Source organism: Ascaphus truei, chromosome 11, assembly GCF_040206685.1.
Source record: "Ascaphus truei isolate aAscTru1 chromosome 11, aAscTru1.hap1, whole genome shotgun sequence".
NCBI lineage: Eukaryota > Metazoa > Chordata > Amphibia > Anura > Ascaphidae > Ascaphus > Ascaphus truei.
The window spans coordinates 39256214-39281191 of NC_134493.1; the positions used below are offsets into that span (position 1 = coordinate 39256214).

Here is a 24978-nt window from a genome sequence, read left to right on the forward strand (position 1 = left end):
CACCCGAGCACTCGTGCTAATCAAAAGAGCTCCAGTTATAATAGACATCTTTGAAAAGGAGACGTAAACACAATATTCAACTGCATTATAGCACACATCAAGGGTTTCGAGAGGAAGTGAGGAACTGGTGAGAGAATAACTATTGCCCGTTCCAGAAAGCAGAAAAAGCCATATAACCCATCTGTCCGACAGAACAATAATGTGGAGGAGGAGCACAGAATATGCACTTTGCTGGTGCTTATGGCTCACTATTCATGGTGGTCTACATGGGTTAAAGGCCCCACCCTGTTTCCATAGCATGCCCATGAAAGCAAATACTTACGACATTGAAATCTGGATAGTAGGTAAGCAGCTCTTTGTAAGTTGCCTTGGTAGAAAATTCTCCCAAGTATGATTCAACCCAGGTCTTGGTGGAGGTCACATCAGTACATTGTGTGTCTATAAAGAGAAATAAAACGAGGGTGAAACCAACTTAGTTTGTTTCCACAACTATTAAATTCCCAGCAGAAATATCTAGTAACACTTTAGCTTCCACCATAGCTTACTCAAACACTGCCCTTAACATCCCCTTGTGTGTAGTGAGTCTGACTCATGAATAGCTTTCTCACTCATTACTAGAATTTCTGCATCAGTGCCAAACAAGTGGGGAGCCTCTTAGTACGGGGGTACGGTGTATGACACCATTTCTGGGCTTTGCGATTCTCTGATTGGGTTTAACTACTTGTGGAAACAGAAATATTAATTTGGAAGCATTCCTCTTACCCGCTGTTGTTGTTAGGTAGTTGGTCATGTATTTAAAGATGTCCTCCTTGTTTGGTTCAGCAGTCTCTGCGTAGTTTTGGTTTAGCGCCCGGGTCCTGCAAATCAAATAAACTTGCGTCAGCAACGAGTCCCTGAGATAAACGCATTTAACACTTGCAGTGCCAGTATTGCTCTGCCAGGAAAAAAAGATGCTTGTCCTTTCCACTGGTGAAAGTGTCAATCGGCTGTAAGAAGTGCTTCAGCGCAGGAAGGTGTCTTATGGCAGAAGTATGCATAGTAAACATGGGCCTATGTGTTTTTTTTTCTTTTCTAAGAAGTACTAGACAAAGAAGAAAGGTGTAATTTCTGAATATTTCTATTTTCCGGTGTTTTTCCCCTCAAACAATGAACAGGGCTGCTGCTTTTTAGAATTTCAAAGAGGTTCTGATTTGAAGCTGAAATTAATATGTATATATGTATGTATACAAGAGAAGAAAGCGCACAACCCATAGCGTAAAAAACATACAAATAATTTAATAAAATGTTATTAAATTATTTGTACGTTTTTACGTTATGGGTTGTGCGTTTTCTTCTCTTGTGTATTAGATTTTTGTGGAATTGGTTCTTCTGCTGAAAGCTGCCCCACACCCATTCAAGCGACAACATTTGACTGGACAATCTGATAAGTGGATTAGTATCAACTTTTTATTTGACATTTTACTGCTTTACCTGTTCTTTTTTGTATTGATATTATTTATATATTTTTATTTGGTTTTATGATACATTTATTATTTATCATCTGGCGCTACTAGTCTTTTGGTGTGTGTGTGTATATATATATATATATATATATATATATATATATATATATATATATATATATATATATATATATATATATAATGTGTGTGTGTGTGTGTGTGTAAAAAAGCAGCAAGCACTCCAATGTAGATACCCAGAAAGGCCTCCTAGTGCTAGTCCCATAAATATTGTAAAGAGTACGTTACCATCCAGCAGGGCAGCAGAACAGCAAAGAGAGACAGCACTCAGAGGTAAGTCCCCTCTGGGGATCGAAACGTCGGATTTTGTGTCTGTTTCTATACATTATTTTGCTGACTAACCTCTGAGTGCTGTCTCTCTTTGCTGTTCTGCTGCCCTACTGGATGATAACGTACTCTATATATATATATACATATATATATATATATATATATATATATATATATATAAATATATATATATATATATACACACACAAAGACACTAAACATGGCCAGTTGATCACGCATTCACATGTGAGATAAGGTGAGCATTTCTATCAAAAAGGATTGTTTTTACAATGTAACAGATCTACGTGCGTTTTCATGGAATGGTGCTAAGCATTACTTACATTACTTCATAGGATCCACAGGATATGGTGGTAGGTATAGTATCAAGGATAGTGCTATCGATGGTAGGGAGCACAACTTTAAGTCTCTCTTCAAACCAGAGGGTATAGTCTTTTTCATCGAAGGTGGGGTAAGACTCCGTCAGCTCTATCGTCGTGCGGTGCAACATTACGAATTTCACTTCCTCTGTCAGCTCGACGGTGGGAACCTTGGATAAAGAAAAAGACAACGACACACGTCTGTGTGAGCCAAAGAGAACTGTACTTACATATTACAAAGCTATGCGGTGCAGGCATTGGGAAGGCACGGGGGACTGTGTGTTGGCAAAAACACTGGCAGGGATCAACAGGAGATAACCAGGAGATCGATCACACAGTCCCATTCTGTAAGGGAGAGCTGCTCATCTATGTCTTCCCATAAGCCGTTAAAGCAGTAACTCCCGATACTTGGTTCTTAAATAGGCATGTTTTGTGTTGACTTAAGCTCTCCATATGCCTTTTAAGTCTCCCATGTCTCTTTTTGAGTTGTATCTTGTATTTGTCAGGCTTTTAACAGCTGGTAACACAGTGTTCTTACACTAGTAATGCTGAATACTTTGTTTAAAGCTCGCAGTGTTATGAGATTCTCACACAGCCCAGCGTGACTTGTTGCACATTAGAAATAATCCCTGTGTCTTATTCTGTACACGAGCATCTATCTCTGATGCATAAAAGCAGGAAGTGTTACTTTTAGTCATTCAGTTGTCTGCGCTCTGTGGCTAGATTGTAGGAAATATCCTGCTTGTAATGGCAAAGATCCTCTCTAGTCATGTCTCTATTAAATACAAGGCTGGGAAGCAATCACGCTGCTGATGTAATTGCACAGCTGGTTATTAGTGCAGCATTATATGGGTTCAGGTAAACTGAAGTCCTGAATCTCCCCCCGCCATTGTGCACCAAGCATTGGGTTCTTCACATCAACACAGGTGGTCTACATCTGGGTGGGTCGGTGCTGCGTGCGTAGAGGCGATGCCAAGCTGGCACGGACTCAACAAATGTCACTTCATCTTGATAAATGACCCCCGAAAGGAGCAAAGATTTATGAGTACTACAAGATATCCTTGCCTCTTGTTTATCCAAGCATGTTCTAACACCGGGGTGGCCAACTCCAGTCTTCAAGAGCCACCAACAGGCCGTGCATTAGGGATATCCGTGCTTCAGCGGAGCTGGCACGAACATTGGCTCTGTCATTGTGACTGAGCCACTGCTTGAGGACACCTGTGCTGCAGCAGGGATATCCTTAGAACCTGACCTGTTGGCGGCCCTTGAGGGCTGGCGTTGGCCAACCCTGTTCCAACACATACACCCGGGTACTGCTAAAATACTACAGTTCTACGCAATACACACAGAGCACCACTTGCAGCTACATGTATCACACATTAGAGTTAACGATAGACAGGTGTATCTGGGGACCAATACGAGTTTCCAAAAGCCTCGCCCCTGCTGAAGTTAGGAAAACATTAACACAAGTGACAGGAAGCAGTCACTGGTTTTAGAGATAAAAGACCTGGCCTGAGATATATTCTTCTAGCACAGGGTTGGCCAACTCCAAGGGCAACACACAGGTCAGCTTTGAAGGATACCCCTGCTTCAGCACAGGTGGCTCAATCAGTGGCTCAGTCTTCGACTGTGCTGAAGCAGGGACATCCTTAAAACCTGACCTGTAGGTGGCCCTTGAGGACTGCAGTTGGCCAACCCTGTCCTAGCACCGTCTGGCTGTAAAGAAATACTCCATACAGACGCTGTTCAGAGATTGTTAGCAGAGACCTGTTTGAGTTAAGTGTTACGCCAATGCCAAGAAGCGGTAAGTGGTGTTAGGGGTTATTTAAAGATCTGAATTATGAAGTTCTCTTGCTGCCCAATTTACAGCTTCATACTGTATACATTTTAAGTAAGACCCAGGGACTTTCTGTGCCTTGACTTTCACCCATAAAAAAAAAAAAAACCCGCAACATGTGGTTAGTTGAAATGTTAGTTGTTAAACGAATTAGCTAGTGAAGCAAAATAAGCAAGCGGCAAACAGAGAAAATCACCAAAAGAGAATGAGTTATATTTTGGACCCACGTGGTCAAACCATATATTGATTTCCTAGGTTTTTCACTTATTGGATGGTAATATTACTGGCAGGTGTTCTGCACTCTCTTACTCAAAGGGTTCAACTGCATTCAATATTCAATCTGCAACCTCCCGGTAATTATCCACTTATCACAAAATGGCAGTGGGGTGGCACTGCTGCTTTCAGCCCTTAGCTAACAATGTGCAGGACCCATAATTGATTTTGACTACATGGATAGGGTTGGTTGAGAGTGAAACTGGTGCTAGGCAACAGGTATCTGTGTAAACCTTACACAATAAGAGAATCAATCAGGAATGCAGCAAAGAGGGAGCTGCTTCGAGGATCAACTTTATGATGGGCATCTGATCCTGATTTTCCGCACATCCTCAGATATTTATTTAAGTTCCTATAATCCAGATCATCCACATGTTCAACCCATGCTGGTGTGTCCATTAATTGGGGAGGTTTGGGGCTTTGGTTGGGACTTCTCTGTTATTACGGGGGGTGGCTGCAAGGACAGCTTGATCCAACATAAACCTGGACTAGCTGTATGTGTTTGGGTGATTTGCAACCAGGTGGCACTCCTGCCTACAGGCAACTGGACTGGAACTTGAAGGCAACTGTACTGAGCTCAGCATCAACCTAGCTATTCAGGGTCAAGTGGTTAGCCTGAGAGATGTTACTAAACCGTCCCCCTGCAATTCTCCTGCTAGAAAGAAGTGGGTTTAGAAGCCAAGCCAGCAGAAGTAACACAGTATTAATAAATAATACTTTTGACATTAATGGCTTTTTAGGATGGTGCTTAAGATAAGAGCAGGCTTGAAAGAGCAGCCGTAGAACCATAAGGCCCATATGACACCTGGTAGGATAAGGGGTCTTCGCATGGCTTACCTCCATAAGAGACCTCCTCCGCCTCCTATTCTGTAATAGTGTATATCTTCTTCTTGCCTATCAAAAGGTAGTATTTGTGTGTTTTTTCTTTTAATATTGATAAGCAGGTGTTTCTCAAATTTTATGTTTTCTGTCTACATTTTTTTTTACTCTAGATTGGTATATGTAACTGAGTGAAAATACTAGGGACTTCTTTGAAATCGTACCTGATTTGATCATTTCTGTTGCATGGATCATGTTCTCTGCCTAGAACTACATGTCCAATGGATTTGTCAAATTATCGGGGGGGGGGGTTATCAATTTTTCTGGAGTTTTTGCTTTTTTCGGTATGTTTTTGTTTTCTACTTACCATCATAAGGTGCCCTTTCAGTATGAAGAGGAGAAATCAGAGCTTTAATCCCTCATCTGTTTAGCATTTGTGTTTGACACCTATATATTATCATTAAAACACACATATCTAAGGCTACAGCCCCGGTCCTCACTGCTGCACGCGTGCCTGGCGTCCTGTCGGCGTGTTCAGAGTTTAAAGTCGCGATCGGCAGTCTGTAGGGGAGATCTAGGGGACTGCGGGGGCGGGGGGGTCATAACGGGGAACGCGGCCATGACGGGACATATCAGCCCGGCCATTGGTGTGCGCTGACCACATGATCACGTCGCAGCACGGGAAGACAACATTCTGGTCTTCCCTGCCAACGTACGCGTCACAGCGCTTGGCGCGCCCACACACAAACGGCCACAGGGGCCTGCCCCATAGAGGACTGAGCTGTGGTGTGTGGCGCGCACGCCATAGCGCACGCCGCAGTGGCCACTGGGGACCTGTCCTTAGGGAAATGAAGAGACAAGGTTGACAAGTATCATTAGAAGTGGATCTCAATGGGAGATGACACTTGTGTCACAATGAATCTTGTGAAGCAACCAGTTAACAGAGAGAGCCTCAGTATATTACCTCTTCGTAGGCAACGTTGAACGAATCCCAGAATGATCCAAGGTTTGAAAGGACTTCATCTGATGAAACATTCACAAGCACATCGAAAATTATCTCCACAGTGTCAACGTTGTTGCGAGCTTCCTCACTGACCATGATGACCTGTCCAATTTGTGTGGCAGTGAGCTGATCCAGGACCTCAAGCTGGAAAAGAAGTGGAAATGTTGACCCATTAGAATTCTCAGCTCTGCTTTGAGCAGAAGCCTTATTTTAACACAACTATTGTCACAGTGTATCTATCGGAATCTAAGTACTGGTTACAAAACAGATATACACCTGGGTTTAGACAAAGTGCATGATCTCATGTACACGTATTGTAAATTCTCTTATCTAAACATGAAATAGCGCTTTAAGCTTTAGGACAGTGTAGCTTGATATGTATATTAGCATTTGCTACGTTAGGAGGTCTATGTACCAAGGCAATTGTGGAAACACCAAAGTATGTTTTGATGCATTGTTTCCTTTTTTAGCACAGTGTCAGAAAACCCCATTTTTTATGTCTGGTGCAGATTGTTAGAAGCCAATAAAAGTCACCACCTTAAAACCGGTGGAATTTGGGATGCAGATTAAAGTGAGAAAAGGTGCATAGTTTGAAACATCTCATTATAGCCTGTGCATCGTGCATGCAGCTTCTCCCTATCGCCTCCTGCTGATGCTCCCTAGAACGTAAGCTGGGAATACGGGGCGAAAGGAGGAGCATAGTCCTTGACCCATTTCATCAAGATCAAAATTGAGATATTCGCTTCAATTTTGCTCCAATATTGCCTTGATAACCAGCCCGCTAAACGGATGTTTGATCCATAATTGCTATAACCACTTTTTTTTACATGATTTCTGAAATATTATAGATGCTCTTACTGGTTTAAATTCAGGATCCACAGAAATCAATGTAGAAATGTCAGCATATTCCACAAATCGCTGCCAGTTAACCTCCAGCGAGTTATTGCTAACGCATTCTGAAAAAAGTAAAATTTTCACGTGTGAGAAACGGACAGTAAAAGGTTTATTATCACACTACAGCACAACGTAGCGTCTGTGTGTAAGACTAAATACATATTAAATATTCTCTTCCTTTGGCAAATGTAAGAAACATGTTCACCCGTTTGTATCATTGTATTTGTATGTATATGTGTATACGGTATTTTCATTTGTATAGCACCATCCATATGTACATAGCCCATCACAGCAGTAATACGCAGGACACAATGGGAAAAAGTGCTGCAAGAATGAAGGAAATCTTAGGAAAAGGAGTCTCTGCCCCAAAGAGCTTACAGTATAATTTTCACGGACAAAAAGAAAATGATGCATGCCAATCTAATGTTATTATTTAGGGATTTCACATAACATCTTGGATGTAGTGTCCACACTCTATTTCATGGTAAGAAATCTCCATATCTTTAAGAGAGGTCAATGATGGTGTCTTTTCCTGCTATTTTGGGATGAATACTGTACAACACGGAGATGATTCACATGTTATAGAGAGGCACTGTACTGTATTTTAATTGCAGCTAAACACATAGGCAGGCCTGGATAGTCCATCGGGCACAATGGGTACAGTGCTCAGGGCCTACAAAGCCCAAAAAAATTTCAGATGACTCAAAAATGAGAAAAGAAAACTGTTAAATCGAATGTAATCATTTGGTTTCATTTAATTACTTTACAAAACCTTTTAATTATTAAAATAATACATCTAGAAATGTTGTATACACACATGTATGTAGCGTTCAATACAACATATTGATTATTCAACTCTGTGGAGAGTTGAATAATCAAGAATGAATAATAAGTAGCAAAATATCATAGTAATGTATTATATAGATCTATGATTATATTATGGGACCTATACATTTATTATTTATGTATAACAACATTTATATAGTGTCCTGTACATTAGTTAGTAAAACTTGCTTGGTTGGTGGGCAGGGGTGGGAACCCTATGGTCAGATGATGGGTTGAGTGCATTGAGAGCTTGCTTGGTTGGTGGGCAGGGGTTGGGGTCAGGTCTCTGGATTTGGTCTTGTCGGTGGCATGGTGATGGGTCTGTCAGTGGGCACAGTAGAGGCAATTGGATCGGGGACTTTTGAGAGTTTTGGAGACATTTTAGGAAGGTTTAGAAGAGGTGAGGGTAGGGGAGATCATGCGCTTTGAGGAGGGTGGGGTGACGGAGGGGATTTATCTATAGATCTATCTTGGGAACCTATGATTATGAGTGTCCAGGGCCTACAAAGACTTTAATCTGGCCCTGCAGATAGGGAATTTTCAGAGCGTTGATGACCTATTTAAATCCTATCTATAGTGACTCTCAGGTGCAGTATTATCAAGCGTAACCATTTTGCTGCTAGAAGGGCCAGTAACGGAGGGAAAACCTTGCCAACTAATCAATTTCTGCATAAGCTGGGTGAGTAGTCTCCAGCGCCTATTCTCATTCCTTCCAATGAAGCCATATGCATATTGTACAACAGTATATATATATATATATATATATATATATATATATATATATATATATATATATATATATATATATATACAGCTCAACCCCCTTATAACACTGTGCTTGGGGTCCAATGAATCACATCGCGCTATAAGCGGATCGTGTTAGAAATAATGTACCATTGTATGCATTGTACAATAAAGTATTTAAGATATCAATAATCGTGTTGTAAAGTATTCAGAAATACGAAGATTGGGAGCCACGCTTGCATCGTGTTATAACGGATCGTGTTATAACGGGGTTGAGCTGTATATATATATATATATATATATATATATATATATATAATATATATATATATATATATAATATATATATACATACTGTGTCGTCTATTCATTTTTGATTTTATATATATATATATATATATATATATACACACACATATATGACAAGAGCAAACACTTACTTGTCGACGTGAGGTACTCGGCAATCCATGAGGTGACTTCAGTTTTGGTTGGAACGTCCATATAATCAAAAGCGATATCAAGACCTTTAACACTGAAAGTAAAAATGGGATACATTGTGTCAAAGGATTTTCACCCTTGGGACATCATAAGGAGTTGCAGACATCTTGCAAAGCTGAACCTTTTTACTGAGACATACCTATGATGTGTGTGTGTGTATATATATATATATATATATATATATATATATATATATATGTCTGTGAGGATCCCTAGAGATACAATATAATGACAACTACAAAAGATTATCACATAAAAGGGGTTTATTGGGTATAAAATGCATATATATATATATATATATATATATATATATATATATATATATATATATATATATATTTATATATATATGAAGCTATGGGCCAAACATACTAAAACCCCACCTACACTCTTCTTTTGATCCTATTAGATAGCATGCCAAATTGGGTGGCTCTAAGCGGGTGGGTTTGTATGGGCTTGTACAGTATAGCCGGACAAACAAACAAGCAAACTTTCTGAATTATAGTATAACTATATTTATATATTTATATATATATACATGTACCTGTGTGTGTGTATATATATATATATATATGTATATATATATATATATATATATATATATATATAAAAATATATAAATATATATATGCAAATACAACTGTATGCTCATCTGCATGTCTTAGGCAGATCTGCAACCCCGCCTTTCCCCATTATCACCCAGCATAAAGCACTTCCACTGCAGCAAGGGATTCTGGGAAATGACATGCAAATGAGCACACAGTGTCACTTTTTGCCTCAAAAACCATTTTTAACATGGTTCCCTATAGGCTTAAGCTTGCTGCATGGTCACAGCTTTGAGCACAGCCAGGGTCAAGGTGCATACCCAGAAAACCACCCACAGACAGCTGTTTCGACCTTGATGGGTCTCATCAGTGTGGGGTTGCTTTTAACTGGGTATGCAAAGAGGCTAGGGGATAGGGTATACCATAATACTAAGTTAAGTTATGGTGAGTAAAAAAAGTGACAAAAACCCTCCACAGGAAAGCAAATATGCAAATACAACTGTATGCTCATTTGCATGTCTTAGGCAGGTCTGCAACCCCGCCTTTCCCCATTATCACCCAGCATACAGCACTTCCACTGCAGCAAGGGATTCTGGGAAATGACATGCAAATGAGCACTCAGTGCCACCTTTTGTCTCAAGCTCGTATTACACAAGCAAATCCTCAAGCCAATGCATGCTGTTTTAAACACAGCTTTTAGGCAGAGGCTGGGATGAGATGCAAAGCCATTAAACCCACTCACAGTATACTATAATTCAGAAAGTTTGCTTGTTTGTTTGTCCGGTTATACTGTACAAGCCCATACAAACCCCCAAGTCGTAACCAATGGCAAGGGCCCTTTGATTTCCAGAGTGCTAACGAGTATGATCACATACTGTATAGTTGGGATCGAGCTGCTTATATACGTCTAAGCGGTATGGATACTCACATTACTTGGAAGCTTGAGCAGTCATTAGTAATAGGCAATTCAGAGAGCTGCTCTTTCTTGATGCATGGCAGGAAAATGGGCAGATTCTCGTTGAACCATTTGTACCAGTCATCATTTGAGAATTGAGGGAATCGGGTGTTCAGTATTTTCCAAATGCCCTCCAGCATTAAACAGCTGATTTCTTTGTTCTTTATTACCGTTATATTGTACTTTGGAAGAAAAATAAACATCCTTAGTAAATATTGAGTTATTCCACTTACAGGCCAAATAAACACCAATGTTATCAATATTCCCCCCAAAATATATGGCAGGCTCATTATTACCTTATACCAGGGGCGCTCAACTCCAGTCCTCAAGCCCCGCCAACAGGTCAGGTTTTCAGGAAATCCCTGCTTCAGCACAGATGGCTCAAATAGACCCTGCGTCAGCACAGGTGGCTTAATCAGATTGAGCCACCTGTGCTGAAGCTGGGGTATCCTGAAAACCTGATCTGTTTGGAAGGAGGGGGGGGGGGGGCTTGAGGACTGGGTTTGAACACCCCTGCCTTATATTATATAGTAATGGCAGTATCATACAAATGAAGATACAAAAGGTTAAGCATGTGAGGGGGAATACATCATACAGTAGTGCTTACAATACAACACCATGCAGTTTTCACCACACAACAGATATCAGTCCTGATATAATGAACCTCGGCTAATGTGCAGCAACTTTCCAATATATGGAGAGGGGCTTAAAGGAATACCCATATTACTTATTATCATTGGCAGACTACAATGGAAACATGCATGAGGCTTCTTTGGAACTGATAATGTAACTTGCAATTGTCTATTATCCAACTAAGGAGTGTTTAAAGCCCAGTGACATTATCATTATTAATAGTACCATTAACCCCACCACTTTATCTTTAAAGGGGCATGTAGGAAACTGAAATCCATACATGTCCTTTGCCAACTACAGTATAAGTGACTTTTGCACGGCCAAATAATGCTATAAAGGGTCTTTTAGCATAATGCACTGCAGGTCACTCCAGGCAATTAGCAGGTGTCAAAGACATACTGACATGTAAGACTTGATGTGATACCACAGTACTCATAGTGCATGCTTTGTCTTATTCATGGCAGTGTACAACTGAGGCCCGGCTCACCTCCACCAGAACCCTTCTAAACTCAATCAGGAACTCTTCCAAGTGTACGAAGTCTCTTTTCTCCAGGGAGGAGATAACCTCTGAAATGTGGATCTCATAGTCAACTTGGGTCTCTTCTACTAGAATGTTGGATTGGATGAGTAGGTCCAGTGTCTGGTTGATGTTTAGAAGTTCTGTAACCTCAAACTAGATGAGGAGGGGGGAAAAAGGAAATTATGATTAGTCACATCCAGTCTCCACGAATAAAGGGCATCAACTATTTCATATATGTTTAACTAAACTGTGACGAAGTATGGATATCAGTCATACAGAACTAATGTCTATGAAACATGAGTGTAAGGGTCATAATCCCCCAAAGAAAGAAAGAAAGAAAGAAAGATGGAACCGGGGAAAGGAAAAGGTGTGAAATTTATAAAAGAATTACACATCACTGATCCTGGTCCCCATTTCTCACAGTGAGAACTTACTCCATTGAAGCTGGGGTTCAGGCGGATCATGTCAGTGTAGGTGAGAAGACTGATGGAGTCTCCGAAGTTGAGTTCCAGCCACTCTGTGCTGTCATGTCCGTAGGTACAGGCCGCTCCTGCAATGTAACAAGAATTCAGCGCTGTGTGTGGGACAATCTATAACAGGAGTGGCCAACTCCAGTCCTCGAGGGCCACCAAGAGGTCAGGTTTTAAGAATACCCCTGCTTCAGCACAGGTGACTCAAAGCAGTTGCTCAGTCTTTGACTGAGCCACTGATTGAGGCACCTGTGCTGGGGCAGGGATATCCTTAAAACCAGACCTGTTGGTGGCCCTTAAGGACTGGAGTTGGTCACTCCTGTTCCATACTATCCCATACTTTATTATGGCTTTTCAATAGTCTCAATAAATGAGGCAGAGTTAATCAGACACTCTATGAGCAACACAGATACCCAGCAAAAATATACCACCACTAAATGAACCTCCGGCAGACAGGTGGCAGTAGATATCATCAAAATCTACTGCCTGAAAACAATTACACAGAGTAAAACCTTCATAAAAAGTTTAATTGTTATTATTTATATAGCTTTAATCTACAAGAGCGGCAGAGATCAAATGTATGGAGCAATATACAGTATGCAAGCAAGGGATAAAGCAACCATAGAACAAAAGGCAAACACAAGGAGAGTACAGTTGATTCCCTGCATAGAAAGAGCATACAGTTGGAGGATTGCACTGCATCAGTTGTATTTTGTGTCCTACGCGACAGTTAATGAATGCTCTTTTTCTGTTAATCTTTTACCTGCTTTCTTGACCTCCTCATTCATAAAGTTAAGTCTGTATTTATACACAGCCATCTGGTTTTCTTCAGTCAAATTCTGATAGACCTTGTTCACGCCTTGGAATCTGTAGAGAATCAACATTCAATAAAATAAATAAATAAAATAAGTCTAGGATACTGGTGAAGTGCTGTTGTTGTGTGAGTAGGCATGAGGCAGATTACAAAGTATTAGTATGTACACTGATGGTTCTTTGGTTTATTGGATTCTACCACTGGGCAGCTTTAGCCGGCAAAGTAGACATTGATTTAAAGAAATCAGTGTTTTATTGGACTACAGTGAAAGGGGCATATGCCCAAGATCTTGTCTACTCAAAGGCACTATGTTTGGTTCAGTTCAATGATAACCAATTGGGTGGTTCTCCAGAAACAATATTACTGCGCCTCTAACCAAAGAACACAATTCTTTTAAGCATGTTGACAATTTACATACACCTTTTATAAAGTATTATATATGTGTACAACAAAAGACAGGGGTGCTCAATGGTATATCCAATTGACAAAACATATATGGCAATAAATATAAAGTTTAAATACTTCAATAATAATTACTTGGTTATTTAGTTAAACCCTTTGGCCAAAGCGTTGTAAGCCTGCATACCAAACATCAAGGTATAACCAAATTAATGCAGGTCCTACACTACACTGTGAACCCTTCCCTTTACCTCTGTATGAGGGGAAAGAACCATAGTAGGCCCTGTTCTTGCAGCAAAGTGATGTGTGTGTGTGTGTGTTTAAAGTTAGAAGAACTGAAAGTAGGAGAGTGGTCATTTTGTTACTACTTACACATCCTCGTATTCCAAGCAATCCATGTTGGTGGGGAAGAGGTTCAGGGTTTCCTCATTAATAGCTACCAGCAGGAATTGGATTTTGTCTTGGAAGACATCCTTCAAGTTGGGCTTGCAAATATCCGAGTCGCTGTTTTTTAACTTGGTCAGTGTGGTCTCCAGGAGAGAGAACAGCACACTATGGTCAAAAGAGGTTATAGGCAGAAGTGAGAAGCTGTTCAGGAAGTCAATGATGAAGAAAATGTCCTTGCTCTTCAAAATTTGCATTATTTGCGTTGCCTTTTCTGAGCTACTGAATGCGTTGCTTGAGATGGAAAACTGGGCCACTTGAAATGATGTTAGCGCATCTAATGCTGAACTCTACAAAGAAAAAACAGTGGGCATGTATTAAGTTTCATGAACAAAGACAGTGCTCAATTAATGCTTTGCCACAAAGATTCAAGGTATTTTGTATTCATTGTAACTGACAGTGCTATCGGCACCAGCATTCTGTTCAGGAAGTGTGTCTATATGGAACAATGATAGAAGTTAGTGGAAAGGTTACATAAGAGACATACAGTACTGTATGAGACTCAAGAATAACACTTTAACCACTATACCATTTCCACCCTTCTACATTTTCTTCTGCTTCAAGAACAGAAGCTTTACACGTATAGCTAAATAAAAGCTTACCACATCTAGGTCACTCCACGCATTAACATAGTCTTGGTAGCCCACGTTGTTTCGGAAACTCTTCCAATAAGACAGAATCCATTCAGAGGCCGAGTCTTTCCTGTAGGCTAAAGAGTCACAGAACAAGGTTTATTGACCATTATCTACAATCAACTCTTAATTAGCAATACACGCATTTCTAGGTGTAGAAATGGCAGGGATCTGCCTGTGAAAGAAGACCCCACTTCAGGAAACAACCAAAAATGTCCTGGAGCAAACATTGATATTTTTAACATTAAATTAACATTAAAAAAAAAAATCAACTAATCAGCTAGCTCTGAGGTGCCATAAGCAGGTTTTGTCTACAGCCTCTGCAAAAGGTAGTGGCCACCAATGTAATGTTGCTCCAGGAATTCAGAGATTAAACTAGTTTAACTAAGAAGAAACCAAGTTGCCCATGCAGCATTGTAGATCTGGGTGAGTGTGTTTGGAAACAAAACCAGAATACTCCTGTAACTTACAATGTGCCTTGAGGAATCTGGAAATCCAGTTTCCAATCAGCTCCCGTGTGGTGTTATCAAAGTTGGGATAAGCCACATCCAGGGCTTGGACACTGAAATAAAGGAGACCCAACATTAATGTTAATACATAGGTTTATTTGATAGAATATGCCTATTCTCCAATTCCCCACCAATTCCCACGTTTTCACCACTGCTCACCAACTATGGATTGTTACATTGTACTTACACCGCCTCAAACCCGTCACTGGTCAGAGGGAGATAGATCATGCAGTCCAGAATGTCAGCGTGAATGGCAGGCATGAATGGGTACAACCTCTCCTGGAACCAAGTTGCTAGGAAACCTGGGTTCAAGTGATCAGGGTCCTTTCTTATACTGTCCCATACTGCGTTCAGCATGAACAGTTTGGCATTTGGTGTAATGGTGGAAACAGTCACCTGAAACAAACAAGAGGATGTTCCCTTGCAATCTCTTTGAAGAAGGGTTGGCGTCTCCCTATTTCCAAGTTTATCACCTTATTGTATATGCATGCTCTGTTACTTTCTCATTCTTATACGGTAAAGTGGTTAATGTAATAACAAGGCTTTAAGGATCTTTCAGATCCTTCATTCATCTCGTTGCTGAAGGATGCTATTCCTTTTATAAAAATAATAATAATAGAGTTATAATTGATTAGAGTAAGCATGTCATTGAAGTAACAGTATAGAGTTGTTAATCTATATTGCTACAGTACATATTGGGTTGGATCCTCTGTAGAAATGATATCATAGCTATTTAATGACATAGCTGGCCATGCCCTTAGGGGCACTGCATGAAAACTATAAATATTTCTTTATACTATATCTAATCTTAGACTAAGTAGCATGTAAAGTGCCACAGGAACGTCTTTGGCAAATTTAGGGTTAATTGGATTTGGGCTGGCCTCTTCATGACGGAAGTGGGTGATGGTCACCGGGCTGCTCAAAGAATGTCCCTCAATAAACTAAATCCATGTGGGGTTCAGTAAACTGTCCCACTGCAAACCATTCTTCCCGCTTCTAACCCGACACTGGCAGACAAGGGATTACCCCCCCATACCTGTGAGTCCAGTGTGTTCAGGACAACTCTCAGTGTGTCCACAGGGATTTTGGAGATCAGCAGAGAAAACCCATTTTGGCTGATGATGGCCTCGGGCTTTGTGAGGAAGCATTTCAAAATGGACACAGCTTTGCTGGATGAGATGCCTCCAACCTGAGATCAGAACAGAAAACAAAAACAGCCAGAAGCTCAAAGTCAGGAATAAACAATACACAAACATAAAATGTTGAAGGTATGAGGAGGTCCTTCCCCAAATGTAATCTTAGTGTCTAAGGAGCAAACAGGTAAGTTGAGTTGGTACTGAGATTTGTACTGGTCTTCTCATTCCAAAGCCAGTCTTTTTCCCATTAAAACACTCTGGGCCATAGTTACTAATTGGGAATCTCCATCAGTCACCTTCCAGTACAGCTTAGTAATGGGCTATAATGTGTCTTTTGGCCCAGAAGGTGTCGTATGGAGTAACACTGCTAAATATAGCCGATTTTCTTTAACTGGTTGAACTCGTCATAAAGGTGTCTATCAATCCATTACGTGACTTATGGGGTACCACATAATAGCCCTGAATATTTTAAGTCAAACACACTCAGAATGGATATCTTAAGAGTGTTATCGCACTAGTAATGTGGTAGAGAGCACTCGGCTGACTTGAGACAACTTCTGTCAAAGAAATAATCTTAAGTATTGGTCACAAAGGAAGCTCCTCTTAAAATGCTACTACCATTGGACTGGTGAACAAATTATAGTTTATTATTAAATTTTGTGATCATTTAATAATAAAATATCATTTATTCACCAGTTCATTGGTAGTGCCTGTTTAAGAGATGCATCTTCCGTAACCAATATCCCAAGAGTGTTGCAGCTTAAAAGGAAAGGAAATATTCACAGTTGAAAGACCATATGTTATTACATTTAAATGTACAAATATGTGAAGATGTGAAGACCCAGGAGTGCTGGCTCTTCAATAGAGAAACCCGTCTGGCATATTCTCCTATCCTGCAAAGTATTGAGCAGTATGGAGTGAAGCAGACACATTCTTTTATTCCCAGCATTTACCCAAGTAACTTTTTTTGTATACTCTACTTGTTTTTTTTACTGTGTTATGTTGCTGGGTTTGGCAGCTTTATCATAGGAGTTACCAGGGACAGACAAACTTACCGCAGCGCAGGCATACTGCTGGAGAGAGTAGGAACAAGGATTGTCAACAGTCATGCCATGTGACAAAATGGTGTTCAAATCCGCACTAAAAATGGAATTAAAAGAAAATTTTAACTGAGAGATGTCAAAGCCTACAGTACACCTGTACTAATCTCCAGTCTTTATTTAAACATGTGCCAGACAGCAATCCCACTTATTAACCCTGCTCACTAAGCTATTCGCAGTGACCATTTAAATCAGGTGTAAACAATACGTGAGCAAGACTAATATAACCAAAAGACCCCGGTACTGTATATTATGGGGACGGTGGTACCGATGTAGCAAGAGTACCTGTTTTCGGCACCGGGGGCAAGCAGCGGGACCGCAACCACAACTGCCCCGTGCTGAAGGATTATCGCTATGGGGGTCTGATCAACAGGGATGGACCTCCCCCAGTGTGACAAAGGCAGGTCCATCTCTGGAGACAGTAAGTCTTGCTACAATGTGTATTGTTACAAAGTTTGTTACAGCTCTGATACTCACATGCCAATCACTGGACTGCAGTAGTCTGCCTCTGTGAAACAAAGAAAAGGATCAGCATAGGGACCAGTGGCACTGTCAGTGATGTGTGTTATAAGAAGTCAGCTGTTAAGCTCATGTAGAGTAGAGGAGGAAATCAAGGCTGGGAATACTTACCAGTTACTGCATAGGAGTGGCACTGGAATGAAAGAAGAAAGGTTGTTAGATATGTCACATTATATTCAGAGGACTACAAAATACAGGGTAAGAAACCAGCGATGTTACACAGTGTTACAATACTTTCCTTGACTAACATGTTCATGAATCTGCAATGTGGGACCCAAATCTACCGTATATAACCATCATTCTGCCATAATTTGAACACTGCTTTTTTTGTAAAATAAATAGGTGCTGGTACTCGTGCCGCAGACAGCTTTCTTGGGGGCCAGGGCTAGAGTGTCCACTGGGCCGTGGCTGCCCCCTCCCCCCCAGTGTCGACTGCCTTGGTAAACTCCCCTCTATCTCTCCCCCCCACATCCCCACATCCCCACCTCTCTTCTCCACACCCCCACCTCTCTTCCCCACACCCCCACCTCTCTTCCCCACACCCCCACCTGTCTCACACCCCCACACCCCTACCTCTCTCTTCCCCACACCCCCACCTCTCTCTTACCCACACCCCCACCTCTCTCTTACCCCCACCCCCACCTCTCTCTTACCCCACCCATACCCCTCTCTCCATGTCTGTTGCTACCCATAATTTTTTTTTTATTTGTTAATATATACTTAGACAATATCGCAAGCATTTTCCTGGGGGGGGAGCAGAAAAAGAGGAGTGGGGTTAGGTGAAAGGGGGTGTTCTCAGAGAGAGATACTGTAACACACACAGATAGAGACACACACGCTCTCTCTCTCTCTCTCTCTCTCCTACCCATCGATTAAGGCTGCGGCCCCGCTGGCGCTGACCGCGCTCATGCTTGAGAGCGGTGATGTCACGATCTCTCCATGCATGAGCGCTGGGTGTCCTTTCTATTTTGCAAGCGCGCATGTGGTGGCATTGGGGGCTTGTTGAGCGCTTCAAACTCTCTTTTTTTTTGTCTTCCCAAATGCCACGCTTGGGAGAGCGTGCGTGCCCGCGCACGAGCATGTGCGTACCGCATAAGTGGGGACGGGACAATTTAAATTCCAGAAACTAAACTCGGCAAGCGCCAGGCGCTCAGCGCCAGTGTGGACGCAGCCTTAGTCTGGCGCTGCTCTGCTCAGCCATGTGGGGGGCAGGGAAACAGGCAGGAGAAGGATTGGTTGTGTGCAGTGACGGCCCCACCCCCTCAGCAAGCAAGGAAAAAAACAGCAGCAGGGGAATCAGAGGCGCCGGTATTGAGTACCTGACAGTACCGTCACCAAAAAAACTCTGTTTGTTCATTCTCTACTGTTTATCACCCACAAGAGAGTTTCATAGTATGTCTTCGTAACTTTACATCATTGATGATTTTCTTAATTGTTACTGGATTTAATGTATTATTGCTACTTATTTTCATTTATCACAACTTCTATATGTGACTATGTTCTACCATACATTTTTAGATGAATTAAAAAGAAATCATGCAAAAAGTTGACTCCCTTTGCTGCCAGAGAAGCCCGATGACATAAGTGGCACAAACGTGGGCTGAATCCTATGGCTGTATTAGAGACCTATAGAGGGACACTCTGCAAGCCTCTCCCTGCCTGGAATACAAGGACAGTTATGGTATATAAAGAATGACACGCTCACTAACAGAATTCTGGGTGTCCACAATCAATGCTTCTGTTGTTGATGTGAATTCAGCGTGCCAAACATGAGTGGTTACAGCTGTAGTTGTTGCTACAGTTGTCTGTAGGGCAAAAAAGAGGAGTCAGGTTGGTTACTATCCCTGTAAACTAGCATAATAACATTTATTAGGATATAATGATGCCCATGTACCGTTTTAGGGCTAACCCCTTCCCTGTAAGAGGTCCAAGAATAACATTGCGATGTTGGTGTCTCTGGCAGGAAAGAGGTATCGCATGATACAATAAAGATCTGGAGAACATCCCAACAGTCGTAGTACTTATATTAATTGTATCACACCTTTATTCAATGTGGCCCAGACGCCACAGGGGAGATATTCCAATATTGTTTGCATAGAAGGTGTCACAGAGCTGTGTCACCATGGTGACTTGTGTATGGATGTCCACATTTACATTTTTGTAACATATGAGTAAAAGAATTTAAGGAAGCATATTACAGGAGGGTGCAGTAGGCGCCTAAAATGTTGCTTCTGCCTGAGGCTGAGAAGAGCCTCATTTCTGACTACAAAATGCACACAAGAACGTGCGAAACAGCTTTTAGATGGCCTGGTGCCCTTAAACGTCTAAAAAGCTATTGCTATTTACTTACAATCAGCTCTCGCCACAAATTGATTGTAATGGATTTGTAACATTCCTCTGAACAGTAAACCAAGGCACTGCTGTTATAAGCAACAACCCATACACATGACAACATGACACAGAAGCCAAGAGTGACAAGCCAGTACACCAGGGGTGGGCGACTGCAGCGCTCAAGGGTCGTCAACAGGTCAGGTTTTCTGCATATCCCTGCTTCAGCACAAGTGGTGCAGTCAAAGACTGAAACACTAATTGAGCCACTGATTGTAAGTAAATATCAATAGCTTTTTAGACGTTTAAGGGCACCAGGCCATCTAAAAGTTGTTTTGCACGTGAGGTGTTCAAATAATTACCAGAATAATGTGTACAAATGTGTATTGAATTAAAGGTGGGGGTGATAGAAAATCTTCGAAGAGTCAACAAGCTATTTTCACTGAAGCAATTTCAGAGAAAAAAATGAATTGTAGAACAAGAATTAACCTTCCGCTGAAACTGGACGGTTGTAGAAAATGGAAGGAAAAAAACCCAGATTCACTGAAAAGGTGGTGCATGCGTGGAACCGGTTGTATGGACGTGTCAGTCAAGGAAAATACAGTACAGGGTTTCAAAGGTGGGATAACATATTTCTAAGTGGGGAGCTGTGGGTCAGATTTGTATACTGCCTCTCTGTCTCCGACTCTCTGTCTCTCTGTCTCTGTCTCTCTCTCTATATATATATATATATATATATATATATATAACATGTTTACATTTTAAAAAAATCAGCTACGGTATGCAAAATCATATGATACAACCAATTGTGCTTTTCAATACTTACTGTTTCCTGACTTTCCACATGGTAACCTAAAGAAATTGAGAAGAGAGACTATTTAATATGTTAAAATGAACATGTACATTGCCCAGCGCATACTGTATAATAGTGTTTATATATTCCTATTTATAAGCAGCTTCAGTTTCTGTATGATCTGCTGTTGAATACGTTATGTCCCCAGAGACTTAAGTGTCTCAAATATTTCAAACACTGCGTTCTATTTGAAGTTAATGTGAACGTGACAATAAAATCAGCTTACAGTGCTGAATATTTGGGATCTTCAATGCTGCACTGTTCTTTTTACAACAACGCAGCGTTAAACCACAGAGATGACCTCACATGGGTTAGTTGTCCCCATAAGAAGATGTAATGTATGTTGAGGTGTGTATACATCAAGTTATAATGTGCCAACAATCTTCAAATGAAATAAATAAGAAGTTACTGTATGTATTCAAAAACCTTCCTTTTGAAACATATCCTGACAAATGGACCCTAATACCCCGGCAGCCATCTTTCCTGCTCTTGTTCATGTTTCCCACCCTTTGCTGGTCTTCTTCGTCGTTCCCCTATATGTATTCTTTCTGTAGGTCCCGGTTGTAGGTGTGGGGTGGGCGTCCTCCCTATGTTCCTACACGCGCACTAGTACTGTGTTTTTTGGGTGAGTCGAGCGTAATGCGCGTTCGAAAAAGTTTCAAATAAATAAATATTGTCTGCTTGCAGATAGGTGACCACGGAAAAATCAGTATTGTGGGGTTGTCGGTATTGTGGGATTGTCCGTATTGCTGCACTCATCTAAATTCCAGTTACCCTGAGTGTTTCTGAAGGATCTTACCACACGCAAGTAGGATAATGCTGTCCGTGCTAGAGAGACGTACCTGAGAGCAGTAATACTGCTATAATAAGAAGTCCCGGCGTTCCTCCTTTTCTCCACATTGTTCCAGTCAGATGTCCAGGCAAAGCTTTCAGTCTGATCTTACTGTGGGATACACAGGAACATGGTTATTTCAAGAAATTATATATACGGTTGGACATCTCAATCCTAAACCAACATAAGGAAACCATGAGATGGGTGTATAAATACACAAGGAGCCTTGGCAAGGTTGGGAAAACAATATGAAATGTACATGTTATTTTTATACAGCCCCAAGAGTGTACACAGTGCTGTACAGAGAACACTCTATAGTGTCAAGACCATCAAAGTAAATATTTACTACTGTCAAGGCACAGCCAGTGGCACCAAGTCTTCAAATATTCTTCTTGCACTTCAGTCACTTAGTCATTACTAAGCTGCCCGTTCTTCATAAGGGAAAAGGTAAAGTGAGACTTCACAGGAAATAGGCCAAGCCATTGTGTTCACAAGTTTTTGAAGTGCCTCTTTTTAACCTTTTTCCTGCCAGAGCGGCAATTTAAGGGCAGATGAAGTTGAGGCCTCGTGAAAACAAATATCACACAATGATTAACTAAACAGCGTATGGAAGAAGCATATTGTAACCATCCTTACCAACAGAACGTCATCATAGACAAGGTGACTAGCATAGCTTATTCCTGGACCAGGATAGTATGTTTATAGAAAGTGCGTCACAGACATTTATTTTTCAACAAGTAACATATTAAAGAAAACTTGTCGAGATGAAGATTGAAGAAGTGGTGCAATTCTGGGCAATACTTCTGCACCATATATAGCAAAGAAAATAATTATACACTGGCGACACACTTTATTCGAGCTCGGCTAGTCCCACGAATTCGGGTATACCCGGGTGTATTGAGGTTTGTGACTGTTTTCTGCCCGAGTGCATTGAGGTATTTTCCAGGCAGGGATTGAAGCATTTTATTCCCGCTGGCTGCAATACTGCACAGTATATATATATATACTGCATTACAATTCATGAATTTATGCCATCTGGTAGACACGCGAAGCATTGCAGCCTATTAAATCCTAATCATTATCATTTAACAGATCAGCCGCCCGTCAGCCAGGCATGAACCCAGGCTGGGAAGGCAAACGCAACGGGGCTTGTCTGAGGTGAGGAGCGGCGCATTCCAGGTATCTGCCAGGTACATACTGGGTATTTGCTCGAATAAAGTGTGTCGGTGCAGTATTCAAATCAATAGGATTTTGTGTTTGATACATGTGGTGCAATTTGTTTTGTCCCAGAATTGCACCACTTTCACCTTGACACGTTTACCCCGCTGCTTGATTCTTTCAACAAAGTTTACATTTAATATAGGACATCCAGATTAACATGACAACTCATTATACATTACCCTATGGATAATCAGAAATTACATATATTCAGTGCAGGTTCCTGCTAACCGGAGATTACCATGACGAGGTTGGCAGGCTTGGATCATGTTTTGATCAACAGATGCAACCAAATGACTCCTTCATCCCACACAGACTTAGGTTCTAAATGTAAACCTGACACTTGTATATTTTAGCCCAAATTGGTGGGAGCGCAGGAATTGTTTTCCATAAATGTAATAAGGCCGATCCTTTTACCAGCTGCATACTCCACAAAGGGAGCAGCGCAGGTAATATGTATAGTATTTGCTTACCGCCCTATACCAGACTCTTGCATAGTGCTATACAGGAGCCATTGAATTACAGTAGTTGTATACCACAGTATCTGCTGTATTGGTGTATGTGTGTAATAATAAGTCAATTATCACTGACCAATTATTTTTTAATACTTTGTGCATTGACAAATAAACCATGTGTTGTTCGATATTTATACTGACCAATCTTTAGGTGAAACAACACTTGCATGCCTAAACTACTCACATACATATGAATAGCAGGGGCTACAGTAATGCCATGTTCTGCAACCACACACATCCTCTCCTCACAGCTCTACTGTTATGTAGAGGTAAGTAGCACAGGCAGTGGCAGTGTTATAATTAGCATGGACAGTGGCAGTGTAAGCTCTCCATTCCACACTCCAAGTCAATTGCCCAAATGCCATAAAATAGTTAACTGTTTGTCAGCATTCTTGTGTATAAATGAAATCTAAATTAGCCTAACAAAGAAAATATGTTCAAGTAAAAAAAAAAAACAGAAGCCAATTTTAACAATAATGCAGGTAACACATATTCTGGTTAAACCTTATTTCAATCACTAAAAAAGTCAGCGTTATAATTCCACAATTCATCATCTATTTGACACCTTCCCGTTACCGCACTGGGGCACTGTGTATTGTATGTGGCCTACGTTGTAACCATGAGCAAGGTGGCTATTCAATGCAAAATGTATGCTCTTCCTCATCTTACATGCCCCAACAAGTCTAGTGTATTATATTATATCTATTTTAGGAAAAGGCTAATTAAAGCAGCAATGTTACCTGCAGCTGCAAATAAATTCATATTTAGGGACTGTGCACATATTTAAATCAGTCTTTTTTTTTTAAAATCCAAAACCATGCAGTAAAGGGGTCAGTGCCCCAATCACGTCTTCCTTTCAGGAACTGTCTCCCCTCAACTTTATTTGATTTTTTTTTTTAATGCATGTAGGTTTGGGTAAAGAAACTGAATAATAGCTGTAAAAATAAGTCATCAAATACCAGTCCCGTAAAAGAGAAAGCTCTGGCATTGCCATGTCTCCTTCAACGTCCCTGCATTTAAGGTCTACCTCATGTGTATAGCAGGCTGGGCTGGTTGACCTAAACAGATGAAGACAAATCAGAATCCCAGCACACTTACTGCAGATGTCAGACTGTCAGGCAAGGTCCTTTACACCTGTCCCTGGAACTGCAGGAGACTGGCACTGGAGCGCTAAAGTGGTATTTATATAGTCGATACTGAAGGTCAGGTAATGAGGTGAGTTATGCTGACAGATATTTGGACAGCAGTCAAAAAGGCCCATCCCATGTACAGGTAGCTGTGTGTGTCACCACATTTTTCTAAGTACACAGGTATCCGTAGAACATATTGGAGGACAGGCCTTAGGTAAGTTTCTAAGCCTGCCCAGAGGGTTTCATGCAGTGGGACTCGAGGAGCACCAAATTCCTAAAATACGTCTGCAGAGAAATTCCTCAACCTCATTAAAGCAAAGAGTTGGATTTAGGACTAGGTCTGTGATCCCACCTCAGGGTATCAAC

At 41.0% G+C, this 24978-nt stretch overlaps 1 protein-coding gene across 2 annotated transcripts in view; it reads right to left on the bottom strand.

Moving 5' to 3' along the window:
* Nucleotides 1-24708, bottom strand: part of LOC142463257 (uncharacterized) — a 50838-nt gene extending 26130 nt beyond the window's left edge. The window contains exons 1-22 of one of the 2 annotated variants that reach the window (XM_075565769.1): nt 24581-24708; nt 21760-21860; nt 20891-20916; nt 19446-19541; nt 17848-17869; nt 17695-17725; nt 17173-17257; nt 16018-16170; nt 15169-15377; nt 14943-15034; nt 14443-14549; nt 13769-14130; nt 12947-13050; nt 12148-12263; nt 11681-11866; nt 10534-10742; nt 9003-9094; nt 6958-7055; nt 6061-6243; nt 2132-2337; nt 763-857; nt 323-438 (exon numbers count right to left, since the gene is read on the bottom strand). In XM_075565769.1, the coding sequence (XP_075421884.1) occupies nt 323-438; nt 763-857; nt 2132-2337; nt 6061-6243; nt 6958-7055; nt 9003-9094; nt 10534-10742; nt 11681-11866; nt 12148-12263; nt 12947-13050; nt 13769-14130; nt 14443-14549; nt 14943-15034; nt 15169-15377; nt 16018-16170; nt 17173-17257; nt 17695-17725; nt 17848-17869; nt 19446-19541; nt 20891-20916; nt 21760-21817 (2646 nt within the window). In that variant the 5' untranslated portion in view covers nt 21818-21860; nt 24581-24708. The remainder of the gene's footprint in view (nt 1-322; nt 439-762; nt 858-2131; nt 2338-6060; nt 6244-6957; nt 7056-9002; nt 9095-10533; nt 10743-11680; nt 11867-12147; nt 12264-12946; nt 13051-13768; nt 14131-14442; nt 14550-14942; nt 15035-15168; nt 15378-16017; nt 16171-17172; nt 17258-17694; nt 17726-17847; nt 17870-19445; nt 19542-20890; nt 20917-21759; nt 21861-24580) is intronic. The other variant, XM_075565770.1, reaches the window with a different exon arrangement.
* Between the last annotated feature and the right edge of the window lie 270 nt (nt 24709-24978).